This window comes from Antechinus flavipes, chromosome 4 (genome assembly GCF_016432865.1).
Source record: "Antechinus flavipes isolate AdamAnt ecotype Samford, QLD, Australia chromosome 4, AdamAnt_v2, whole genome shotgun sequence".
Lineage (NCBI taxonomy): Eukaryota > Metazoa > Chordata > Mammalia > Dasyuromorphia > Dasyuridae > Antechinus > Antechinus flavipes.
Genome location: NC_067401.1, coordinates 119,328,747 through 119,350,443, shown reverse-complemented (window position 1 = coordinate 119,350,443; position 21,697 = coordinate 119,328,747). Strand labels below are relative to the sequence as shown.

The 21,697-nt window shown below is 44.2% G+C and overlaps 2 protein-coding genes across 3 annotated transcripts in view; one reads left to right on the top strand and one right to left on the bottom strand.

Annotated features, from left to right (window-relative positions):
- LOC127559991 (eosinophil peroxidase-like) overlaps positions 1-5,945 on the top strand; it is an 83,544-nt gene extending 77,599 nt beyond the window's left edge. Inside the window, exons 9-14 of the mRNA XM_051994191.1 lie at positions 530-690; positions 2,297-2,552; positions 2,878-3,048; positions 4,354-4,591; positions 5,015-5,227; positions 5,468-5,945. Coding sequence (XP_051850151.1) covers positions 530-690; positions 2,297-2,552; positions 2,878-3,048; positions 4,354-4,591; positions 5,015-5,216 — 1,028 coding nt within the window. The 3' untranslated portion in view covers positions 5,217-5,227; positions 5,468-5,945. The remainder of the gene's footprint in view (positions 1-529; positions 691-2,296; positions 2,553-2,877; positions 3,049-4,353; positions 4,592-5,014; positions 5,228-5,467) is intronic.
- Positions 5,946-6,451: 506 nt separating this feature from the next.
- On the bottom strand, positions 6,452-21,311 carry LOC127559993 (tectonic-like complex member MKS1). Of its 2 annotated transcripts, XM_051994204.1 has the most exons (18): positions 21,188-21,309; positions 19,715-19,824; positions 16,989-17,059; positions 15,211-15,366; positions 13,728-13,825; positions 13,094-13,222; positions 12,717-12,821; positions 11,971-12,079; positions 11,650-11,706; positions 10,744-10,786; positions 10,167-10,229; positions 9,305-9,375; positions 8,877-8,946; positions 8,499-8,606; positions 7,977-8,110; positions 7,439-7,521; positions 7,253-7,350; positions 6,452-7,166 (listed from the first exon to the last, which is right to left on the bottom strand). In XM_051994204.1, the coding sequence occupies exons 1-18, from the start codon at positions 21,265-21,267 to the stop codon at positions 7,093-7,095; spliced, it is 1,659 nt and encodes a 552-aa protein (XP_051850164.1). In that variant the 5' UTR covers positions 21,268-21,309; the 3' UTR covers positions 6,452-7,092. The 2 variants fall into 2 exon arrangements, with proteins under 2 accessions (XP_051850164.1, XP_051850165.1); XM_051994205.1 differs by lacking the exons at positions 6,452-7,166; positions 7,253-7,350; positions 7,439-7,521 and adding an exon at positions 8,189-8,348 and having other exon boundaries at positions 8,012-8,110; positions 21,188-21,311.
- Positions 21,312-21,697: the final 386 nt, after the last annotated feature.

Here is a 21,697-nt window from a genome sequence, read left to right as displayed (position 1 = left end):
TTATTTTTGTTCATCTGTTTTTTGCCCTTGTTACTGAAGACATCAAATTACAAGTTTGAGAAAAGCATAAGACTATTGTATAGCAATTGGAGGCAAATTATAATTCACTGGGACTTCACAGTCAAGAGTCAAGGCTTCAAAACTCATTCATGCCCATTTTCATTACAATTTCTCCTAATTGTGCACCTAAGCACTAGTCATTCTCACAAGTTACATGAAGATTTCTCGTCCAGAACTTAGACTATTAGATTTTGCATGAATACACAGAGCCAAACACTTGTTGAATCTCTTAGGACCAGTCCTGAGCTCATTGGGTATAAACTTGCCCTTAGAAATCTACTCTCTCCTTTCAGACTCCCAGGGTTTGATGGAAAGAAACTCACTATTTAGCTGGAGAAATAAAGTCTCAGAGAGAAGGAGCTTGCCTAAGATCACAGAGCAAGTTTCAGGTCTAAACAAAGGGCCTCCATTAGGCAGCGAATGTCCTTGAGAGGGGTCTGATGGTCATTTGAATTTGGGATTTTCAAAGGTGACAGTCGAGCAAGTGAAACCCCAAAACTAACAGCAATCCATACCGTCTTTGTGCGGGAGCACAACCGGCTGGCTAGGGAGTTGAAACGACTAAATCCTCAGTGGAGTGGAGAGAGACTGTACCAGGAGGCTCGGAAGATTATTGGAGCCATTGTCCAGGTAAGTACTGCTGAGTGACCACCATCATTCCCAGGGTGAGAGGCTAAATTGATTCAAAACAGAGGTAACAGAACTCTTTTATAGCCTGAAAAGGACTTATAATGGAATATATGTAACCACTTAATTGGGTACAAATGGTAAAAGTAGTACAAAAATCTTGTATTAGGAGCCAGAAAACCTTGAGTCCTAGACTCATTCCTGCTTTTAATTTCACTATGGAATCTTTTCCCTATGGAAGATAAATCCTTCCCAGGATTGGAAATAACAAGAAATTGATTATAGGTGTGGAGATTACTTTGAAAAAAAAAAAGTGCTATACAAATGGGAAAAATAATAGTTCAAATTGTTTAAATCTTCCTTCTAAATTCCACTCTTCTTGCCACTTTCCTCATTTCTGTCAAGGACATTATAATCTACAGGATATCAGTTCAAGACCTCAGTACCATTCATTTTAATATAACTTTTATTTTACTTTAAAAAAAAAGGTAATAAGCATTAATTTTTGCTGTCACTTTCCTTCCCCATCATGGAAAAGAAAAAAAAAGCCTAATTTATATTATTGAGAAAAAAATTCCTGATTTGACCATATTCAAAAATGTATATCTCCTTTTGCACTTTTCTGTGAGGAGGTGAATAGTATTCTTCATCATCAGCCCTCTTGTGTGGCTGGTCATTGCACTGAAAAGTGTTCTTAAAACTTTCAAAATTGTCTTCACAGTGTTGTTGTATAAATTATTAGCCTGGCTCTGCTTCATTTTATATTAGTTCATACAAGTCTTCCCATTTTGTTTTGAAACCATCCTGTTTGTCATTTTTTATGGCACAATAGTATTCAATTATACTCAACTATGTTTAGTTATTCAATGATGGATACCCCCATTAGTTACTATTTCCTTACCATCATAAAAAGAACTGCTATGTATTTTTTAATATATGTGCCTTTTTCTTCTTTCTTTGATCTCCTTAGGGAATAAGCCTGGTATTGGTATCACCGAGTCAAAAATATGCTGTTTAGTGACTTAGGAACACATTTCCAAAGTGTTTTCCAGAATGACTGCACCAATTCACACAATGTGCCTGTTTTCTTACAGTTCCTTCCACATTTGTCATTTTCCTTTCTTGTTACCTTTGACAATGCCATGTGATAGCCTCTTAACATCCTTGGCTTTAAGTTTCCCCACTCTCCAATCCATTCTGCACACTATTGCCAAAATGATATTCCCAAAGTATGGGTGTGACCCTGCCCCTTCCCTGGTGAAGTTCTGGCAACTCCCCATTCCTCCTAGGAATGCTCTCACTCCTCATGTCTGTCTCTTAGCATCCCTACCTCCTTCAAGGTTCTGTTCAGGTGTTCTTTCTCACTGATCCCCTCAGGATATTTTTTAGCATTTATTTTGTATATAAATATTTATTTATCAGTGTACACACTGTTTCCTTCCAAAAGAGTGAAGCCAGGGGCAGTTTCATTTGTTTTTTCTATTCTATCACTTGGTGACTCATATGTACCTTTTAAATGCTTGTTGAATGAAAAACATTGAACGCATGAACAAATAAATTCTGGGTATAGGAAACAGAAGATTATTCCTCTGGTTGTCTTCTCTTCTAGATCATAACCTACAGAGACTTCCTCCCCCTGGTTCTGGGCGAGGCTAGGGCCGCCAGAACTCTGGGTCCCTACAGGGGCTACTCTCCTCTAGTGGATCCTCGTGTCGCTAATGTCTTCACTTTGGCCTTCCGTTTTGGTCACACTCTGATCCAGCCCTTCATGTTCCGCTTGGGCAACCAGTACCAGTCCTTGGGACCCAATTCTCGAGTCCCTCTTAGCACTGTCTTTTTTGCCAGCTGGAGGGTTGTAAATGAAGGTAATTATGATTATTGGCTTGGATTACTGGAATTTCTGCTCAAGGGGGCACCTGGGAATGGGCAATATTCAATGGATCATGCAGACGTTTTCTGAGAGGACAAGGTTTCCCTGAACATCAGTGGGATATGTACCCTTACCCTTCACTGACTAACCACCGCACCTCCCTATCCCCTATGAAAGTTTTTTCTATGGCGATTAAGTATTGCTAGACTGATGAGTGAGGTTTTTAGGTTACCATGGCTACAGATCCTACTGAGGTCCCTCTGAACACTGCTACCTCTAGGAGTAAACATCAGTTCCATTCGGTTCTTGCTCTCTCCCAGGTGGAATCGACCCCATTCTCCGAGGCCTCATAGCCAATCCAGCCAAACTGAACCGCCAAAACGAGATACTGGTGGATGAACTCAGGGACAAGTTATTCAGACAGTTGAGGCGCATTGGGCTGGACCTGGCTGCTCTCAACATGCAACGCAGCCGAGACCATGGTCTCCCAGGTAAGAGGACTAGACCACCCTTATGTTCATATTGGGATTCAAAAGGCAATCACAGGGCAGGAGAGGCTTTGGCATCTGGGTTAGCTCAGGCAAAAGCTCTCCCCTCAGATCTCCATTCTTCTTACCAGCAATGTTCCACTTGACCTTCAGTATTTCCTAACTCAGGCTGCTTAAAGCGTTTTATCATTAAGGGGCTTGATCCATAATTCTTTCCAAAATGCACAGGGGGTAGAGAAAATAGTGGATCAAACCTTTGGCCAGTAATGACATTGAGGTAGCTTACTGAGCTCCAGCATCCCATCCTGTGAGGAAGGAAAGAAGGGAGGGAGGAAAGGAGGGAAACAGAGACAAGCAGACTGAGACAAAGGGACAGAGAAAGGGGGGAGGATGTTCTCCATCCATCTTATTGGTGGCCTGTGTTGGAGAAATGGAGAGAGGGAGCTGTTTGGGTCCTCGAGCTTTAGACTTGGGAGGGGACCTCCGTTGTTTCCTTCTCCTTCCAGCTTCCCCTCCTCTCACAGTTTTTCTAATCTCCATTCTTGTAAGTCTCTGTAGTCTCTTCTGGTCAGTCAGGGTTTCATTCTTTTGTTTTTTAGGGACAGAGCTGTAGCCCATATAGTAATCTTGGCCCAGGTTCATGCATTCAGGCAGTTGCCCAAGATGAACACTGGATCCAAGCCTGGCCAAGCCAACTCCTTCTCTGATACTAGCCTCTGATACTAGGCTCTGCTGGGCTTTGACCCTTGAGAGCTGAACTTCTTAGATTTAATTAGTCAAACTATCAACAGAGATATCCATAGCTTCATACAGTGTAGGGAAAGTGATCTGGCATTAGAGGACCTGCTTTTACAGGTTAGCTCTGCTAGTATGTGTAACAGTGGGCAAGCCTACAGTCTTTCAGTAATAAAAATTAGATATTGCATCAGATAAATCTCTTGCATGCTTAAGTCTGTGATTCTAGAGTTGCAAAACTTTTGACACTTGTCACCTACATTATCCTTTATGTCCAATTACCTTGCAGCATAATGATCATTAGGCACACAGCTATGGGTCAGGTGAACATAATCATACATTGTGATTACACAACCAGGTGTTCAAATTTGTGCATGCTTATTGCATAGAATTTAATGAGACTAGCAGACTTGTGGAAGGTGGCTGTGCTTTCCCGGAATAGTAAAGTTAGTACTAGAAGGCAGAGAACTCTGAATTCAAGCCCAGAGTTGGATGACCAGAACTTCTCTCTGAGAGTGAAGCTTGGTGGGAGATAAAGAGGTGGGACTGGAACTATTACCTTCTTGCTTCTAGGGTACAATGCTTGGAGGCGCTTCTGTGGGCTTTCCCAACCTCGAAATTTGGCCCAACTTGCCGGGGTTCTGAGGAACACCAATCTGGCAGCCAAGTTCATGCGTCTGTATGGGACTCCTGACAACATTGATATCTGGGTTGGAGCCGTTGCTGAGCCCCTTTTGCCTGGGGGCAGAGTAGGACCTCTCTTGGCCTGTATTTTTGAGAATCAGTTTAGAAGGGCAAGAGATGGAGACAGGTAAGTGCTCTTTGTTTAAAGGAAGGAAGAGGGGAAAATTAGGTAGCACAGTGGATAGAGCACCAGCCCTGAAGTCAGGAGGACCTGAATTCAAATCTGGCCTCAGACACTTGACATTCCTGGCTGTGTGACCCTGGGCAAGTCATTTAACCCCAATTGCTTCAGCCAAAAAAACAAACAAGGAAGAAGAGAACACCAAAACTCTCACCCAAAAATTAAAGAGAGGAATGAGAGTAATTGATGGGCTTCATTTCTTTTGAATCAGAAAGACCAGGGTAAGCCCAAATGGCAATTCTGGCCCTTAGGTGGGCTTTCCATTCAAGAACAAATTTCCCACCTTCATCCCTGCTGCTAAGTATGCCTTTGAGATTTTGTGCGGTTGTTCCCTTCCACCTCACCCCACCACAACCACTTTCTTTGAAGGTTCTGGTGGGAGAATCAAGGTGTCTTTACCGAGAGCCAGCGCCAGGCCTTGAGCAGTGTCTCCTTATCTCGGATTATCTGTGACAACAGCGGCATTAACACTATCCCCCAGCGCATCTTCAGGGCCAATACCTACCCAAGGGATTTTGTGAATTGTGCGAATATCCCCCAGCTGAACCTCTCAGCCTGGAGAGAGAGATGAGGACTACGCAGGTAAAGAGAGTTTGGACTCTTCCTCTCTGCTAGTGAGCCGAGTCCCCAGGCTTCTGGAGGAGGGAAAGGACTGAGGGTCACTCTGAATGAATAGGAGAAAATCTCCTAGGGGATGACCACTGGAGCTGCTGTTGGCCAACTCCAAGATCTAGGATTTGGGTGAAAGTCAAGACATTCAGATTGCCTCATTCCAGATTCGTTGGATGGCTACATTTTCAATCATTTCTGTTTATTCCACAGAAGTCTGTCCAAGGCTCCTTCCTTGGGAACAGGGCAGTCAGAAGCATCCAGGAGGAGCAGCCCTTTCTCCATATAGTCCCACTTTTTGCTGATGCTTTCACTGGCTTCACTCTCAGAGCCAAGTTTACTGCTTAGGATTGGCAGTATGAGTTCCCTGGATACCATTAACTGCTGCCTTCTGGTATCTAGCTTTTACCCCAGGTTCCCAGATGCATGGGCCTGGGAAGTCATGCTAAGATTAACGGCAATGGATCCTGGACCTGCAGAAACCTTGAGGCCCCAGGGCAGAGATGGAGTTGGCAGTGGGTTCCCTGGCCCTGAAGTACAAAAGTCTCTTTTTCTAGATCTCCAAGAGTCAGACATCTCACAATGCCACAGATTCCTGCAAGATCCCTCCTCTGGGGCTAAAATCTGTTCTTGGCCAGTGAGCCAAGTGTTACATCCTGCTTCTGTCAATAAAGCACTGTTAAAAGCACAATTGTCACTGTGTGTGTGCTTGGGGAAGGACATTCTCACAATCCAGGAGGGGTGGAAGGGAAGAGAGGAAATAAGTTCAGAAGGGAGAAAAGGAAGGGAAAAAGGAAGACAGAATTTAAGTGCTCTATGTGTGAGACATTAGCTATGCACAGCCTTCAGTTAAGGTGATATGGCCAATTTCTTATCCTTGGAAAAAGTGCAGAATGTCTTATTTTCTATGACTAATGGGCTGATTTGACCAGAAAAAAAGTGGTTGAAGGCCAAGAGCATTACAAATGGTTGCTGTTGTGGAATTTCCCTATTTGTTGTACCTTTTTTACCTATAGGACCCTTAACTGAACAACAAGCCCACACTGGGAGATCCTCTGAAGAATAGGATAAATACTGGGTATGAAAGGAAAAAGAAGTTAACATCTCTTAAGCAAGGCTGGCTCACCATTTCACATAGTTCTGAGGGAATATGAGTGTGCCAGTAACCTGGATGGAAAATCAGGCAAGACAACGAGATGGTGTAAAAGCAAGTTATATGTTTAAAACCTAAAAGCAAAACCAAAGCACTCAATAATGTATATGAGGTAGGTCAGACTGGGCACACCCTTGTCCATACATACCCATGCAAACCCCCAGATACAAATGCTCCTCATCACAGAGCCATACTCGGTCCCTACCCAGAAGTTCGTGAGTGCACACACACACCACCATAGACACTCTCCCATATATGCCCACCACCACCACACACAATTTGCCTGAAGCAAAAGTCAAAAAAAAGATGGTTTTGAGAGAGCCAGAACTCTGATGGTGAAAAAATCCCTGATTCATTTTACTCTCCTTCTTTTCTGGATTCCCTTGTGAGGTTGTAAAGTCATCAACTACCTCAGGCCCTGATCTGCTGCCCTGCCTCCTGCAGGGCAGGCCAGCCCAGGGCTCCCTGAAGGGACCAAGCCTGCCACAGAGTCCCTCTGCCTGTGCGGCCCTCATCCCAACAAGCTCTGGCCTTGCTGGAATTTGCTGTAACAGGATCCTGACCCAGAAGGAAGGTTGAACATTAAGCCGCAGGGCAGCCCATGGTCTTGGAGGATATGAGTGTCTGTCCTTGGTCGTTGGGGAGCACTGTGGCTGAGGCTGCTGCTAGTTGGAGGCTACAGTGCTCAGGAGCTCACCAGATCCTCAGGGAGGTTTACCTGAGCCTCCTGCATGCGGCGTCGGGCTCGCTGGAAGGCCTCTGAAAAAGTGACAGAAAAGGGGTTACTCTGCCTAACTAGGGAAGAACAGGCTTGTGTAGGAAGCCAGCATGAGGGAGAAACCTACCTAGCACATTAAAAATGTTGTTTTGCTGACTGAATCTTCCTATGCCTTCCAGCACACTCTGCATCTTCTTCCAAGTGGAGCCAGACTCCAAAAAGGCCCTGTTAAATGGAAGCACCAGAGATGGTCAGTAGAGTCTGGACCCTCTGCGCAAGTGAACAGCAAGGCCTCCAGGCCAAGGCCACTTACATGGACTGCTGTAGGCAGTTAAAGCGGAAAGTAACGCTGCCTGTTGTCTTACTTCGGAACCCAAAGCGGCTCAGACGGTCCCCCTAAAGAATAGGTGCAGAAGAGCATCAATGAGCTAACTACCTTACATTACCTCTGCCAGCAGTCATCTTCAGCTAAAGGTAGACTCTGAATTCCTAGTTTTAGGAATAGCTCCAATTTCACTAAAGAACAAAATGCCCAACACAGATGGCTGGCTTCCTGTTAAAAAATCCCTTTTTTCCCTATCTTACACCAGCAGCATTTAGGGAGGAGGGAGGAAGAAGGGAATTTTCTATTTTCTGAAGTTGGTAGCACACTTACATCTTATCTGAGAATGTAGCTGAGGCATCCTAGAACCCATGACACTACAGATAATATTGATCAGGGGAAGAAGGGAATCATCTCTAATGCCAGAATCATGGACAAGTGAATATGGATTTTGCCCCATATTTCATTCAGAAAAATAAGTTCCCTGTATAAGGTTCATTTCCTTGGACCTAGCCAGGGAAAAACTTACCTTGAAGGTCCCTGGTATTCGCACATATGATAGGTCTTCCAATTCCAGTGAGCCCCCAATGAAAAATCTCCTCAGTTCTGCCAGAGTTCCTAACTCCACTGGCCTCCATGTTGAGGCTGTAATGGTATGAGACCCTATTTTGCCAAAGGGACAGTAAGAACATCCAATCAGACCATTGAATCAAAAAAAAAAAAAACAGTTCTAATATATACCTTGCCAGGAGTCATGCAAACATTTGAACCAGTAAGTTCTTGAGTGGATTTTCAAAATAAGAGCTGCCTCCTTTCTCGAGGGCCGAAAACCAAGGAATTTTAGCAGAGGCACTTAAGAATTCCAACAAAGCTGAGGAAGTTAGAGCTACACCCAGTAGTCCTTAATGAAGAAGTAAAAATCACTGAGAACTTCAGAAAACCATGAAATAGTCAGAATTCAAATGTCTTCCAACTCCTAATTAAAGCACCTTAAGCCCAGAAACAGACTTACTCTTTGGGAAACCTCCAGTTCTAGGATGGGTGAACTTACCTGGTGCTGTGGGCAGTACTATGGACCCATAGCCTTCCACCCGATATCTCTGCCAGAAATCCAGCGAGATGACTTCCAAGTACAGCACAGGCCACTGAGACAGATCCTCTGGGGCACATAAGCAAACAAGAGTGGGACTCCGTGACTGCCAGGACCAGCCCTGGGTCAGGAGGCAAGGCAGTGTGCCACACTGCAAAGAACAAGGCTACTGGCATCAGAGGACTCCAGTTCAAGTCCCAACTCTGGCACGTGCAGCCTACGTGGCGCTGGGCAGGGCTTCGCCCTACTGGGGCCTCAGTTTCTTCATGTGAAAATAAAGGGCCGATGACCATGGTGGTCCCCGCTGGCTCTAAACCCACAGGCCCACGACCAACTTACCAAGAGCTTCAGTGTCATGGAAGAACGAAGCCTCAAATGTGAAAGGGTAAGAGAAGTACGCCACTTCGTCCTGGAGGGACAGAAGGCTCATCATCAGGCCACATGAGGTCTCATAGAGCACAGTAGCAGCCTCCCTGGGAACGTCTCCACCATAACCATGCAAAGGGGAATAGCCTCCTATACAAACTACAGCCACTGATGGTTTCATTTTTGGTCCTTAGTCCTTTTGGTCCTTTGGGTCCCCCAGCACAAGGCCTGTCACATGGCTGGGGCTCACTATGGACTCATGGTCAAGAGCTCATGACTCGGCTCTGCATGCATCCCTGTGCTATATATCTGCCTGATAAAGGAAGGGAGGGCTTCAGCTGCAATCCCCAAAGCAGATATTCAGCAGGGCTCCAAAGACTGGCCTTTTTCTTTCTCCTTACCATTCCCACTGATTTGGTAACACAAGTCTGTGTTACTCCCGAGAGCTGCTGATATGATGGACTTGACCAGTCTAGGAACCAAAGACCAGAAAGCAGTTAGTTCCCTAGAACCTTCAGAACAGTGAAGTAGCCTAGAGGAAGACAAAGCACCTGGAAGAATCGTGACAGCTCTCAGTGGAAGCCTGGGATAAAGCCAAGGGAACTTTTTGGGTCCTAGCTCAGTTCAGCTATTATGTTCTGGGAACAGTGCCAGGTACAGGGATAATGATGATAATAACAGTGACTAGCATTTATATAGGACCTTAAGGCTTGTAGAGTATTTTACCAATGTTATCTTAATTTATCCTTATAACAACCTGGGAGGCAGGTGCTGTTATCACTCCCATTTTATAGGTGAGGAAACTGAGACAGATTAAAATGACTTGCTCAGTGTCACACAGCTAGTAAATGTCTGAGTCTGCATCTGAACTTCAGATTTCCTGGCTCCAAGTCCAACATTCTACTCACTGTACCCCCTTGCTGCCTAAAGATGCAAAGGTTTTATCCCCAAGAAGTTTGAGTAGACCTGTACTTTCTGGCAAAGTTCCTGCTCAGATCTATGCTATTAAATAGTCACTTTGAAAAAAGGGAAGAGGACATGAAACCAGTCATTAGACACCCTTATCTGTCCCAAGCCACTGGCCCCAGGGGGCAATGAGCTCAACAATGGGCTTCGCCTAAAAGCTCTTATCACAGCTAAAGACAAAGTGAAGGGAAAGTACATATCAGCACCTATTTTGTCTGTATTTTGAATTAAGTGGCAACATGAGTCTTTCCCAGTGGAAAACCATGCCATAAACTGGTTGATTACAGAATTACTTACATTCAGGCAACTCCACAAAGAAGTGCACATAAAGATTGTCATATTCATAGCCTTGGGCTGAAACTGAAAAGAGAGTTAACAGTGAAGAGGGACCTTGGGGGAATTATTTCAGCATGTTATACTCCTCCCCTCAAGGGGAACATCAGCAGGTCTGCAATATAGTCCTAATCATAAGCAACTCTTCAGGTTAACAAACAGGCCTAATGCTTTAGCCCAGGGAAAACTCAGTGCCCCAGAACAGCAGCATCACTGACCATCACAGCAATTCTTAGGGTATGATGGCTCACCCACAATGTCAAGTGCTGCCTAAGCATGAAGGACCACATAATGATCACAGAAGATTCATGCAAAGTTTTAAGACTTGGGAAAACACCACAGAGTATCCTCACAACAACAGCATGAGATGACCGCTTTAGGGATTCCTGTCCCCATTTTAGAGATGAGGCAGCTAAGGCACTATGACTTACTCTCATAATTACAGAATGACCAAGTGAAGGGATGACGATCAAACCCAGGGCTCTCCTGGCTCCAAGTCTAGTAGTCTCTCTGCTCTACCATATACTTTCAAGATACTTACCCACCTCTCCATTAACAAAAAGCCGCAGGGAGCCAGGAACAGCCTAAGAGAGTAGAGAAAAGATTGGAAAGTCCTAGAAAATGCTGTCCAATAATCAGGATCCCACATGCGGGGTACCATAGACACAAACTATTAAGGCAAAAGGGCCTTAGAACTACCACCTAATCCCAGGTATCAGGACCTGGGGCAGTAGGGTGGCAGTGACTACTACCTCCTACTAATGTACTGTTCTCTTATCTCTGGAAAATGGGGGGGAAAAAAAGCATAGAAGGCCAGTCAAAGAGATAAAAGAGATGTGGTAGACTAATAAAAACCAGTCAATGACAGCAATAGCAGATGCCCGCTGAGGTACAATAGAGAATAAAGCACACAAGCATCCTGTTTTCCTTGGACAGCAGTGGGCAGGAAATCTGCAGTGGATCAGACCCACGAGAAAACTATCTACTCCTGTAGACTTAAATTTAAGATTCAGAGCCAGAAAAGAACTCAGCAATTCTCTAGTCCACTTACTTTTATTTCACACTTTTATTTATTCCTTGGGTATGTCTTTGATCACTGTGGGTCTCAGTTTCCTTCATTAAGGAATGCATATGCAGGGAGTAAGTAAAAGTAGTGAGATTTAATCCCAGATCTTCTAACTCAAAACCCTTTCTATTCTTCCATGAAGCCAGACTTAAAAGCAAGGCTTCTTGGCAGAGAATGAAAAGATCCCAATACAGACAATTTAACCTGTTTTTGGTTAACAGTCAAGGAGCTGCCCTTCGATGGTGCTGACATCACTTCCCATTTCCTGGCACTTGAAAGAAAAATGCTCAGAAGGTGTGACAAGCATACACTTGATAAGTCATAGTCATCCTGCACTAAATTCATGCAATTAGTTGTACTGCAAGGAAGTAGGCTACTCACCATCTCAAAATCAGAACCCACTAGACTGCTGAGATACTCCTTGTGCCGGCCATAGAGCTGAAGAAACAAAGCCAAAAAACAGACACTTATCCCCTTTCCTCCTTTTGTCTCTGGCTCTTAGCTCTGACCAGTAAAGGAATGAGAAATAACCAAGGGGGAAGGCAGGGAAAACTAGCTGACCATACACCTGGCCCTAATTCTGTGGCTCAGTCCTACATTACAACTGGGAAGAAGAAAAACTACTGGCCCCACCCTTGGACACAGCCTCAACTCCCAGTGTTCGAGGCCCACCCTAGAGAGCTTTGGCAACAGGGACCTTACATCCTTGAACACACGCTGCTCCCGTTCTTCTTCCTCTCGCTGTGCAGGGGAGGATACATTCTTAATTGTGTACTTCCACAGCTCCTGCTTCTCCCCTTCAGTTACAATTCTGCTCGGATTACACCATGAAGAAAAGTCAGAGCAAAGACATTAAGTCTGGACAAAGCAGATGTGATCTCTTAGCTCTAATCTACTATGTTTGCCTGAAACAGCTTGAGGAGTGGAGGAGTGCTGAAGTAGAGAGGCAAAATGGAAGGATAGCAAGTATCTAGTAGCTTAATTTGCACCTTCCACCTTGGTTGTCAGGAAGTATGTGACAATTTAGGGAACAAGATCTGACCCTCAGCTTAATTTCATCCATTCTTTGAAATAAAATTGCTCCAAGGAAAGAAGTTCAAGAGACACAGACAAGTAGGACAGTTTGTTGTCTATTATTGTGTTAAACATAATATTTACTCAAAAATACTATCACAGAATGTCACAGTTTCATATATAGTCTTCTTTTCCATATTGTCTATTGAAATCTTATGGTTGATAAATGAATAATAAAAAAGGTTTTTTAAAATACTGCTCTAGTTAATGCCCCTGGGGCAGGCTATTCCATTAAAAGTAGAGCCTCTAAAAAGTGAACATCAGAAAGGAATTAAGACTGTAAAATATCAGCTTTTAGCATCAAAAAATGAAGAGAAGGAAAAAGATTTTAGCCCACTAAAACTCTCCTCAACAGTCCTTCCATTTTTCCTTACCTGTAAGGTCCCCTGTTGTCTGTGAAATCTGGTTTCACTGTGATCACTCCGTTGCTGTCCACTTTCAGAGTACAGAGGACTTGCTCATAATCCCTCTGACCAAGCCTATAGATCAGGAAATTAGGATTCATGCTTAGGAGGCTAACAGCAGTACCAAAGATAGAGGGGTAGGACATTGGAAGGTCTGGGGACAGGTAAGGGGCAGTTCCCTTTCTCCCTTGGAGTCTAACTACTACTACTACAATGAATGATCTTCCAAAACAAAACAAAAAGGTAAGACTGTATCCCACTACTTACAACAATGACAAAGACAAATATTATAGGAGAAGGAAAGAGAGGGCAGGGATCTGGGCAGTGTGGTCAGAGGTCTCACTCACTTTCCATAGGGTCCCAGATCCGCCATGATGTACATAGTCTGAAGCGGGGTGTTGATGACATGATTGCTTTTAATGAATTCTTCTGATGGTTCCCAGGTGATGATTCGGGACTTGAGGATACCACCTTCCCTGGGGGGACATCACACAAACACTGCCCTCCCTAGTCCTAGAAAGCTGGAAAGGGCTACCCGTTCTACTTTAGGACAACTCTGTTTCTTTCTGCCATTAAGCCTAGAGCTATCTTTTGATATTTCTACTCTTTGGTAACCAAACAGAATAAATATAGTCTCTCTTCTATGTGACATTTCAATTACTTCACAGAAAGCTCTTATGGCCCACTCTAAGTCCTTTCTTTTCTAAGTTAAACATTCCCTGTTCCTTTTTACCAAGTCCATTATGAAATGACCTCCAGGCCCTCTGCCTCCCTGGCTGCTGTTGTTGGGTCTGATGCTTCACCTCACAGCTAAAGGAAGGCTTCCTAAAATGTGGGCTCCAGGAGGGAATAGGCTAATCTAGACTTGGTCTGCTCAGGGCAGCAGGGTGGTCCCTCTCTTATTTCATTAGACTCAGGAAGATAAAGGAGACTGAGGGGGGCAAGTGAGCCCACGTCCCACCAGCGCCTGCTCACACTCACAGTCCTCGTCGATCCTGACGGCGACGCCTGACATTCGCCATCCGCTCAACCAGGAAGGAGGGTACCTCACTGTCCGAGGTGGTCATTTTCTGAGAATGCTGGGAAAAGAGAACAGCCGTGTATCCCTCACCTACACATGATGACTTCAGGCTGAGCAACCAAGGGAATGTTCTTGTTTCTGTTCCCAATCCCAAGACCTGCATCTAGAAAGCAGCCACCCCACAACCACCAACAAACACCACAAATGATCTCCCCTTGGCTTCATCTTGCCTCATAAGGAAGGCAACCCTGGAGCCCTCTTAACTAAGCTTGAACTATGCTGATATAATCAGTTTGCATTCTCTGAGCATGTGCCAACTAGAAGTTACCCAGTTAACACACTATTTCATTAGAAAATGGGGAAAGTCATCTAAGGATAAAAACCTCTTGAAAGTATCTAGGCACAAATATTGAGCATTATCCACATTTTAATTTGGTTTTCATGAAGAAAATATGCAGGATCCACACCAGACAATTCATGCCCTACTTCACTGCTATCTTGGAGATGGTATTTGATTCACCCAACACCATTTACTCAACTGTATACCGAGCACTCCATCTGACACCCCCAGATATATGGCAGATGGGAAAGAGCACTGGATTTGGGTCAGAGCTGAGATGGAGTTCTAGCTTTGCCACATGCTAGTCCGGGACAGTCACTTAATCTCACTCTCACTCTCAATGAGCCTCAGTTTCCTCTTTCATAATATAAAAATAACTCTCTGCCTTCTGGGACAGTTGTGAGAAAAATGCTTTGTGAATGCTCACACATGCACAGTGTGCACAGCACATAGTACATTCATGAGCACACATGCACGCAGCAACATGTGCACTCATGCACACCGTAATATGCACTCCTGCACACAACACACATGTGCACATGCATGCACACAGTACACTCATGCACACACATACACATGCACACAGTGCACTCATGTACACATATATACATGCACACACATACAATACACATGCACACATGTGCATTCATGCACACACACGATAAATGAAAAAAAAAATCCCCACACAACATGCTAAGAAGCACAAACTCAGTGCACTGACATCAGTTGTAAACTGCAGGCTAGACAGAGCATCCCAGTTCTTCTGGACTATTCTCTTAAATGACCAAATACAATGCGGACTCGACAGTCGAGAGAAAGGCTGAACATCTGAGGGACTTCCACACTTGGGCCTTTATATTGGTTCCCCCGAACCCTCTAGACGCAGGATCAGCATTACTAGGGAAGAGGAGCAGTAGCCATCCCCTTGCAAATGGGAGTCCTGTGGCTGCCAGCCCAGAGCAGGAGACACCAGGCTCTAGTCAAGTACATCGCAGCGGACAGAACAGGAGCACCTCATGTCCCTCCAGGTTTGGGATCTCTACCCAGGACAAAGGAAAGGAAAAGAGGAGGCAAGTTTGGAGAGAGCAAAATGAAAAACGTACCTCCTCCAAGTTGGTGTAGCGATCAGAATCAGTGTAGGTAAAGATGCGGCGATTTCTCCTGCCACCAGAAGCCTCCAGCTTTAAGATCTCCTGGCGATATTGATGATCCAATGGGGTTTGACAGGCTGACTCATTCTGGTACAAGTCCACCTCAAACTTCCAATGCAGGAGAAAGAGAACAAGTAACCCTTGAGAAAACCCTCAAATGAAGTTCATGTTGTTTCTCATCCAAATTGATCCCACAGAATTTATTCTGCTCGGCACATTTACATTGTTAACTCTCAGTTATTCAGGCTAAAGAATATGAATAGAACAGAAATAATGTTGCTGCTGAAAGACAAGTACACCTAATACATTGCAGGCAGAGCAAATGTAAATTGGTCCCAGCTGCAAAAACAATTAGGATTATTCTTGAAATAGTTACTAAGATAAATATATCTTTTGCTGCAGAGTACTTGATGCTAGGTAAAAATTTCAAGGAACACAAAGGAAGAAAAGTATCATTTACACCAAGATATTCAAAGCAGAACTTTTTTTGGGAGGCAGGCAAAGAGATGGAAACCAAAGCAGCTGTCCAAGGATAAGAGAATGGCTAAACAAATTGTGCTGCATGAATGTTACAGAGTGTTATTTTTGACATATGAAGTGATGGATAGGGAGAATTCAGAAAAGTATGAGGATTAAAATTAAGTTGAATCAAGAGAACAATATACACAATGACTACAACCATATCAACAGAAAGAACAAAAGACCAAAAGTGAACCATATATAATTATTATTCAAATGCTTATAATGATTAAATATGGGTAATGAGAAGAGGTAAAGATAATGAATCTGCCTTCTTGCAGAGATAGGTGACTACAGGTATGGAATGGTGCATACATTGCCAGACACAACCGATGTGTTGGTCAGTTTTACTGAAGATCTTTTCTTTTTCTTCGTTTTTTGATTTCTGTCAGATGGGGGCATTCTGCTGGGAAAGGGAGCAGGGTCTGAGTGACTTGCCCAAGATCACACAGCCAGGATGTGTCAGAGGCAGGGCTTACACTCAGGTCTTCCTGAGTCTGGGACTAGCCCTCTATGCACTATACCATGCTGCTTCTCCCTGGGAGATAAATGTGAGGTAAAAACAAAAGGCATCAATAAAACTTAGATATATTTTTTTGTTAAAAATAAAAAAGAACAGAGGACAAGATATAGATGTGTAAAATCTCAGATCATCCCCAAACTTGGATTGAGTGAAGACTTTTGAGCTTCCTCTTTATCTTGCTCTTCCCTTGGAGCTGCTCATCAGAGCAACTTCATCAGAAGTACTGATGAGGGAAGGAAATACAAGTTTCCTTGCTTTTCACTCTCCCTCCTATGGGGATAATGAGAAAGAAAAGGAAAGGGAAAAACAAGGAACCTCATGTGAGAATAAGTAGAAGGAACTGGGCAAATTTAGCCTGAAGAAGAGAAGATTCAGAACATTCTCAAGCACTTATGGAAAAAGGACTAGGCTTGTTCAACTGGACGTGGCCAGGAACAAATGGGTGGAAGTCCCAAAAAGCAAACTTAGGCTGGATGTCAGGAAAAACTTCCTCCCAATGAGGGCTGTGCCAATGGGGGAGGATCTTGGGAGAAAGAAGGGTCTCCAAGCAAAGGCTAGCCAGCCACTTGTGGGCTTTCCTTGTATATGGGTTGGACTAGAAGTCATAGACAGCAATGGCTGTCTCTGCAGACAGTCAACTGTCATGGCTGTGAAGAGAGACAGGGAGAAATGGAAGCCAGAGACTTACCTGACTAAAGAGTTTCTCCTGCCAACCAATCACCACTTCTTCTTCATCCTCTCCCTTTCTCAAATGCTCACCTGCAAGACAAGCAAAGAAGCCCCCTGCTTCCCCTCTTCCACTCCTGGAGAGGGCAGCTGAGCCCGTGTGCTTGTTTCTCCTGCAAGACTCTCAACAGGCCATGACTTAGCAATACCCCTGGGAACAGGAGCTTCTCTCCTGTTTCTCACTCCCCAAGTTTTAGCTCAAATCTGACAACAGGAGATAAACTTCAATGATGAGTGCTAAACACCACCATCTTGGCCCTCCTCAAATTGCTCCTTTATTCTGGAGAATCCCAGCCCCTTGAGCTTATGAGATCAAGCCCAGAGCTAAAATCCCTGAAGAAGCAGCATAGTACATCCAGAAAGAAAGGACCGAGAAGGAACTGAGGGATGGCATAGCAATTACTTTTTAAAAGAATCCAATCCAATCTATTCTAACCTTTTTCAAAGATAAAAATTTCCTCAAAAGCTCAAAAAAAAGCTCAAAATGTCTAAGACACTCATCTGGGGAGAGTAGGGGAGAGGATAGGAGGAAAGGTTAAAAGGAGGGAAACAAGAAGGTGGAAGTTAAAGAATCAGATTTAGAGCTGAAGAATCCTTTATCACCTCATTAAGGGATTCTTAACCTTCCTTGTGTTATGAACTTCTCGGGCAATTTAGTGAAGTCTATGGACCTAATTTCTCAGAATATTTTTAAATGCCTCAAGTAAAATACAAAAGATTACAAGAGAAATAAATTTAATTGAAATAGTTATCAAAATATTTTTTAAAGTTTGTGTACTTTTTAAAGTTCAGAACCCCTCATCTAGTCCGATTCCTTTACTTGATAGATAAGGCCAAGAGAAGGTAGTAAAGAGAAAAGCCAGACACAGAAGTTAGGGCCTGCGACTCCAAATCCAAAGTTCTTTCCACTTCACCATTTGTGCTTCCTCCTCCCCTGGGGAATTTTTATAAAAGAAAGAAGAAAACAAGAATCTAGTTATTAATAGTGTTTCTCCTCCACTCTTTGGCCAATGAAAATAAGAAAGGAAGAGTCTAGTTATTTAATAGTGTTTCTTCTCCATTCTTTGGCCAATTAAAATTTCAGATGTGTGCTACATAGGCAGCTCCCAATTGTTAATAATCTAGAAGTTAATTATTTGGAAATTGGAACTCACTTTTCTATAGAAATGTTAAAAGTGGCAGTTAATATTCTCTTGGTTCCACAAAATCCATTTAACCGGTAACACAGGCCTCAGTTTTCTCATTTGTAAAATGAGAAAGTTGGGCAAGATTGCCTTAAAGTCCCTTCTAGTTCTGAATCTCTGATCATACAGCACATTTACTCTGCAACAGTGTTTGGGGGACTTGGGGAAGTCCCCCTTCGGAAATGGTTCTCCTTTTTGTCTCAAGTGGTAATTTTAGACAGATTTCCCCATAAAAAACAATGTTTAGAATGATGATTAAATGTGTTTATGTTACTGGTTAAATGGATTTTGTGGAACAAAGAGAATATTAACTGCCACTTTTAACATTTGGTCGTAACTGCTCTGTAAGGCAGATGATTTGTAGAAGAGAATATCCATTCTCAGGAATGGGCAATCCATCATTCCACAAAAGAGACTAGAAAGGACCATAAGTAGGCAGTAGCATGTGCTCTGACAAGTTCTAGAGTGGTGGTACAGAAGATCCTCTGTTCAGATGTCCTCTTCAATTGCCTCTCTCCCACCTCTCCAATCTTCTTCCTCCTTCCACCCTGATGGAGTGATTTCAATCCAGCATCGTTGGTCTCCCTACTGATCCTTGACAAGATACTGCTCCTCCTGTCTCCACGCAGTGTCACTGCTGGTCATCTCTGTCTCCTGGCTTCTTTTAAGTTTCTACTGAAATCCAACTTTCTACAGGAGGTCTTTCCCCAAGCCCCTTAATTCTAGGGCCTTCCCACTGTGATTATCTCCAAATTTGCCTGTGTGTAACTTGTCTATTGTTTTCATGTTGTTTCCTATTAGACTGTGAACTCCTTGAGAGCAAGGGCTCTCTCTTTTGTTTTTCTTGTATGCCCCATGTTTATCACAATGCCTGGCAGAGAGTAGTTGATACTTAATTGTTGTTGGTCCTCCCTTCTTGAAAAGGACCACAACATCAGGGAGGAGATGTCATGACATGCAAGTGAGTTGGATTTAAGTGAGGGAGAGTGTGCAAGGTCACTTTTCCCTCCAGAGCTTTCTGGGTCTAGGAGCCAGATAGAGATCAGGAGGACTGGAAATGGCCCTGGATGAAGTGGAAGACCTTGACTTTTTTAAGCTAAGTCTTTAACAGGTTTCAGTTTGACTGCCTTAATCAATGAATGGGCAATTGATGCTTAATAAACGTATACTGACTAACTGATTAGATTATGGTATAAGTGCCTAGAACTATATAGAACTTATAGAACTAGAATCCATTCAGGATTCTTTTGGTAAAAATATATTTCCCCTTTCCTCTCCCTACTCAAATCCTCTATGGGGAAGCAAATCAGAGCAGCCAACCTCCTCAAAGTTATAAAGTCCTCAGGAGGCCAGGAGAAGAGCAGAGAATTCAAGAACTCAGATTCCCTTCCTGGAAAGTATGAGGAAGGTAAACAGCAATGGTTACTCTCAGACCTCAAATACCACCTACTGCCAATATCCTCCCCAAATTCCCAAGCAATTAAATCATACTATTGATACATACTGGCTGATGTTGGTGGGTTAAAGGTACCCAGGTCGATAAGGTCATTTACTAGCTGGGGAGCAGACTGGTAGAGGAGGAGGTTACATGAGGAGACTCTCTGGAGATGAACTCTGATAAAGAGAAAAATAGAGAGAAAAACTTAGTACAAAAAACACAATGACTGGGTGATTCTATCACAGAGCTGGAAAAGAGTTCCATCAATGGGAGTGGGCAGCTAGGGAAGGCAAGACTTTGCAGGGAGGGAGGGCAGAAGTAAAAGGTTAAAGCAAAGTCGGTGATTGGGGGGTTGGGGGGAAAAATGCATAATAGCATACTCAGAAATCCTGGTAGAAAGCAGCCTCGAGGAAGTTACCTCAGTGAGAAGAAAGTGTGTCTGTGATTAGGTATGAGGGAGAATGATTCTCAGAGAAGGAACGTCTATACAGTGAGCCCCAAAGAACATGAGATGGGAACCATGTAACTACAGAATCTAAGAACTGGGAGGGGGGCTCAGAAATCTAGACCAACCATCTCATGTTGCAAAGGAAACTGAGGCTCAAAGGGGAAGAATGGTTTGAGTTCCTACAACGGGGCCCCATTAGAATCCAGGTCTCCAGACTCCAGAATGCTCCACTGTGGCTCAGATTCTGGACAGCTAGATTCTAAACTCTGCTTGGCAGTTATTGTGGGGATTTCCCCACCTTTTCACACACCACACCCCCCAGATGAAGAAAACAGACTTTATTTCAGGGCTTAAAGCTAGAGGGAATCTTACACTCAATTCAAGGAGCACTTTTATCACATGTTCCTTTTTTCTGGGTGCAAATTCTCTGAAAACAGGCCTTGTTCTCCCGCGGCTTCCCTAAAGAACTCCTGCCCCGACTTCCCTGTTTGACTAACGTACAATGATTAATAACAGGGTCAGGCTGAGAGACTCCATCCAGTCTTACCGAAGTTCTAACCCAGCCTCAGAAATTTACTAGCTATGTGACCTTGGGCAAGTCACTTAAAAAAAAAACTGCCTCAGTTTCCCCCTTTGTAAAAGAGGGATAATAAAAGTACCCATCTTCCAGGGTTGTCGTGAGGATCGAACGAGATAAAAATTGACAATTTTTTACTTAGCACAGAGCCTGACACACAGGAAGCGCTATATAAATGTGTATATAAATTAACATTATATATGCATTTGCATATAAAGTTGGCTATTATTGTTATCACCGTGATTGATGATGATGTCTTGTGAAGTACCAGACACGGTTAGCATTTGGGCTGAAGGGGACCTCAGAGGCTGGAGTCCGACCTCCCCGTTGGACCTGAACTGTCAGGGCAAATGACGTGCCTAAAAGCACGAGGCAGAGCGGGCGGAACTCGAACCCGGGGCTTCCCTACCCACGTAGTCCAGTTCGGACGCGCCACAGATGCTACGGAATGGGGCGGGAGGACAGGCGGCCTTGGAGGCAGAGAGGGAGGCAAGGGGCGAGGGGAAGCCGGTACCGGAGCCGAAAGTTGCGCACGGGGTCCCGCGAGCGATACACGGCCTCCCCGGTGTCGGTACTCCAGCCCGAGTCCGCCATGGCTACTGCTCTGCTGCGCCTGCGCGAGGAAAACGCGCGCTCGCGCGCCCTCGGTTCCCCTGGCAACGGGGCACGCCGGGAGAAGCCCGGCGCAGCGCGGGGTGATGATGTCATCCCAGGTCTGGAACTACTGGCTGACTTTCTGTTTCCTCTAAAACTGACTTGCGAGGCAGGCGCCTGCCCACGGAAGCGCTCTCCCGGAACAGCCGCTCTCTATCCGGGAGCGCGAACTAGAATCCCGAGAAGGGCGGTCTGTCAGGTCCCAGGGGACCCAGATCTGTTGTCACTGTACTCAAAGGCAAATTTGTACGCAGCTGCCTAATGCAGCCACATAAATTCTCCTGTTAGCTCTGTTCCCAAATACCTATCTCTTTGTGTCAGGAGGAGGTGAATACTGTTTTCCTTCTTTTGTAAATGTGGTTTCTCAGTG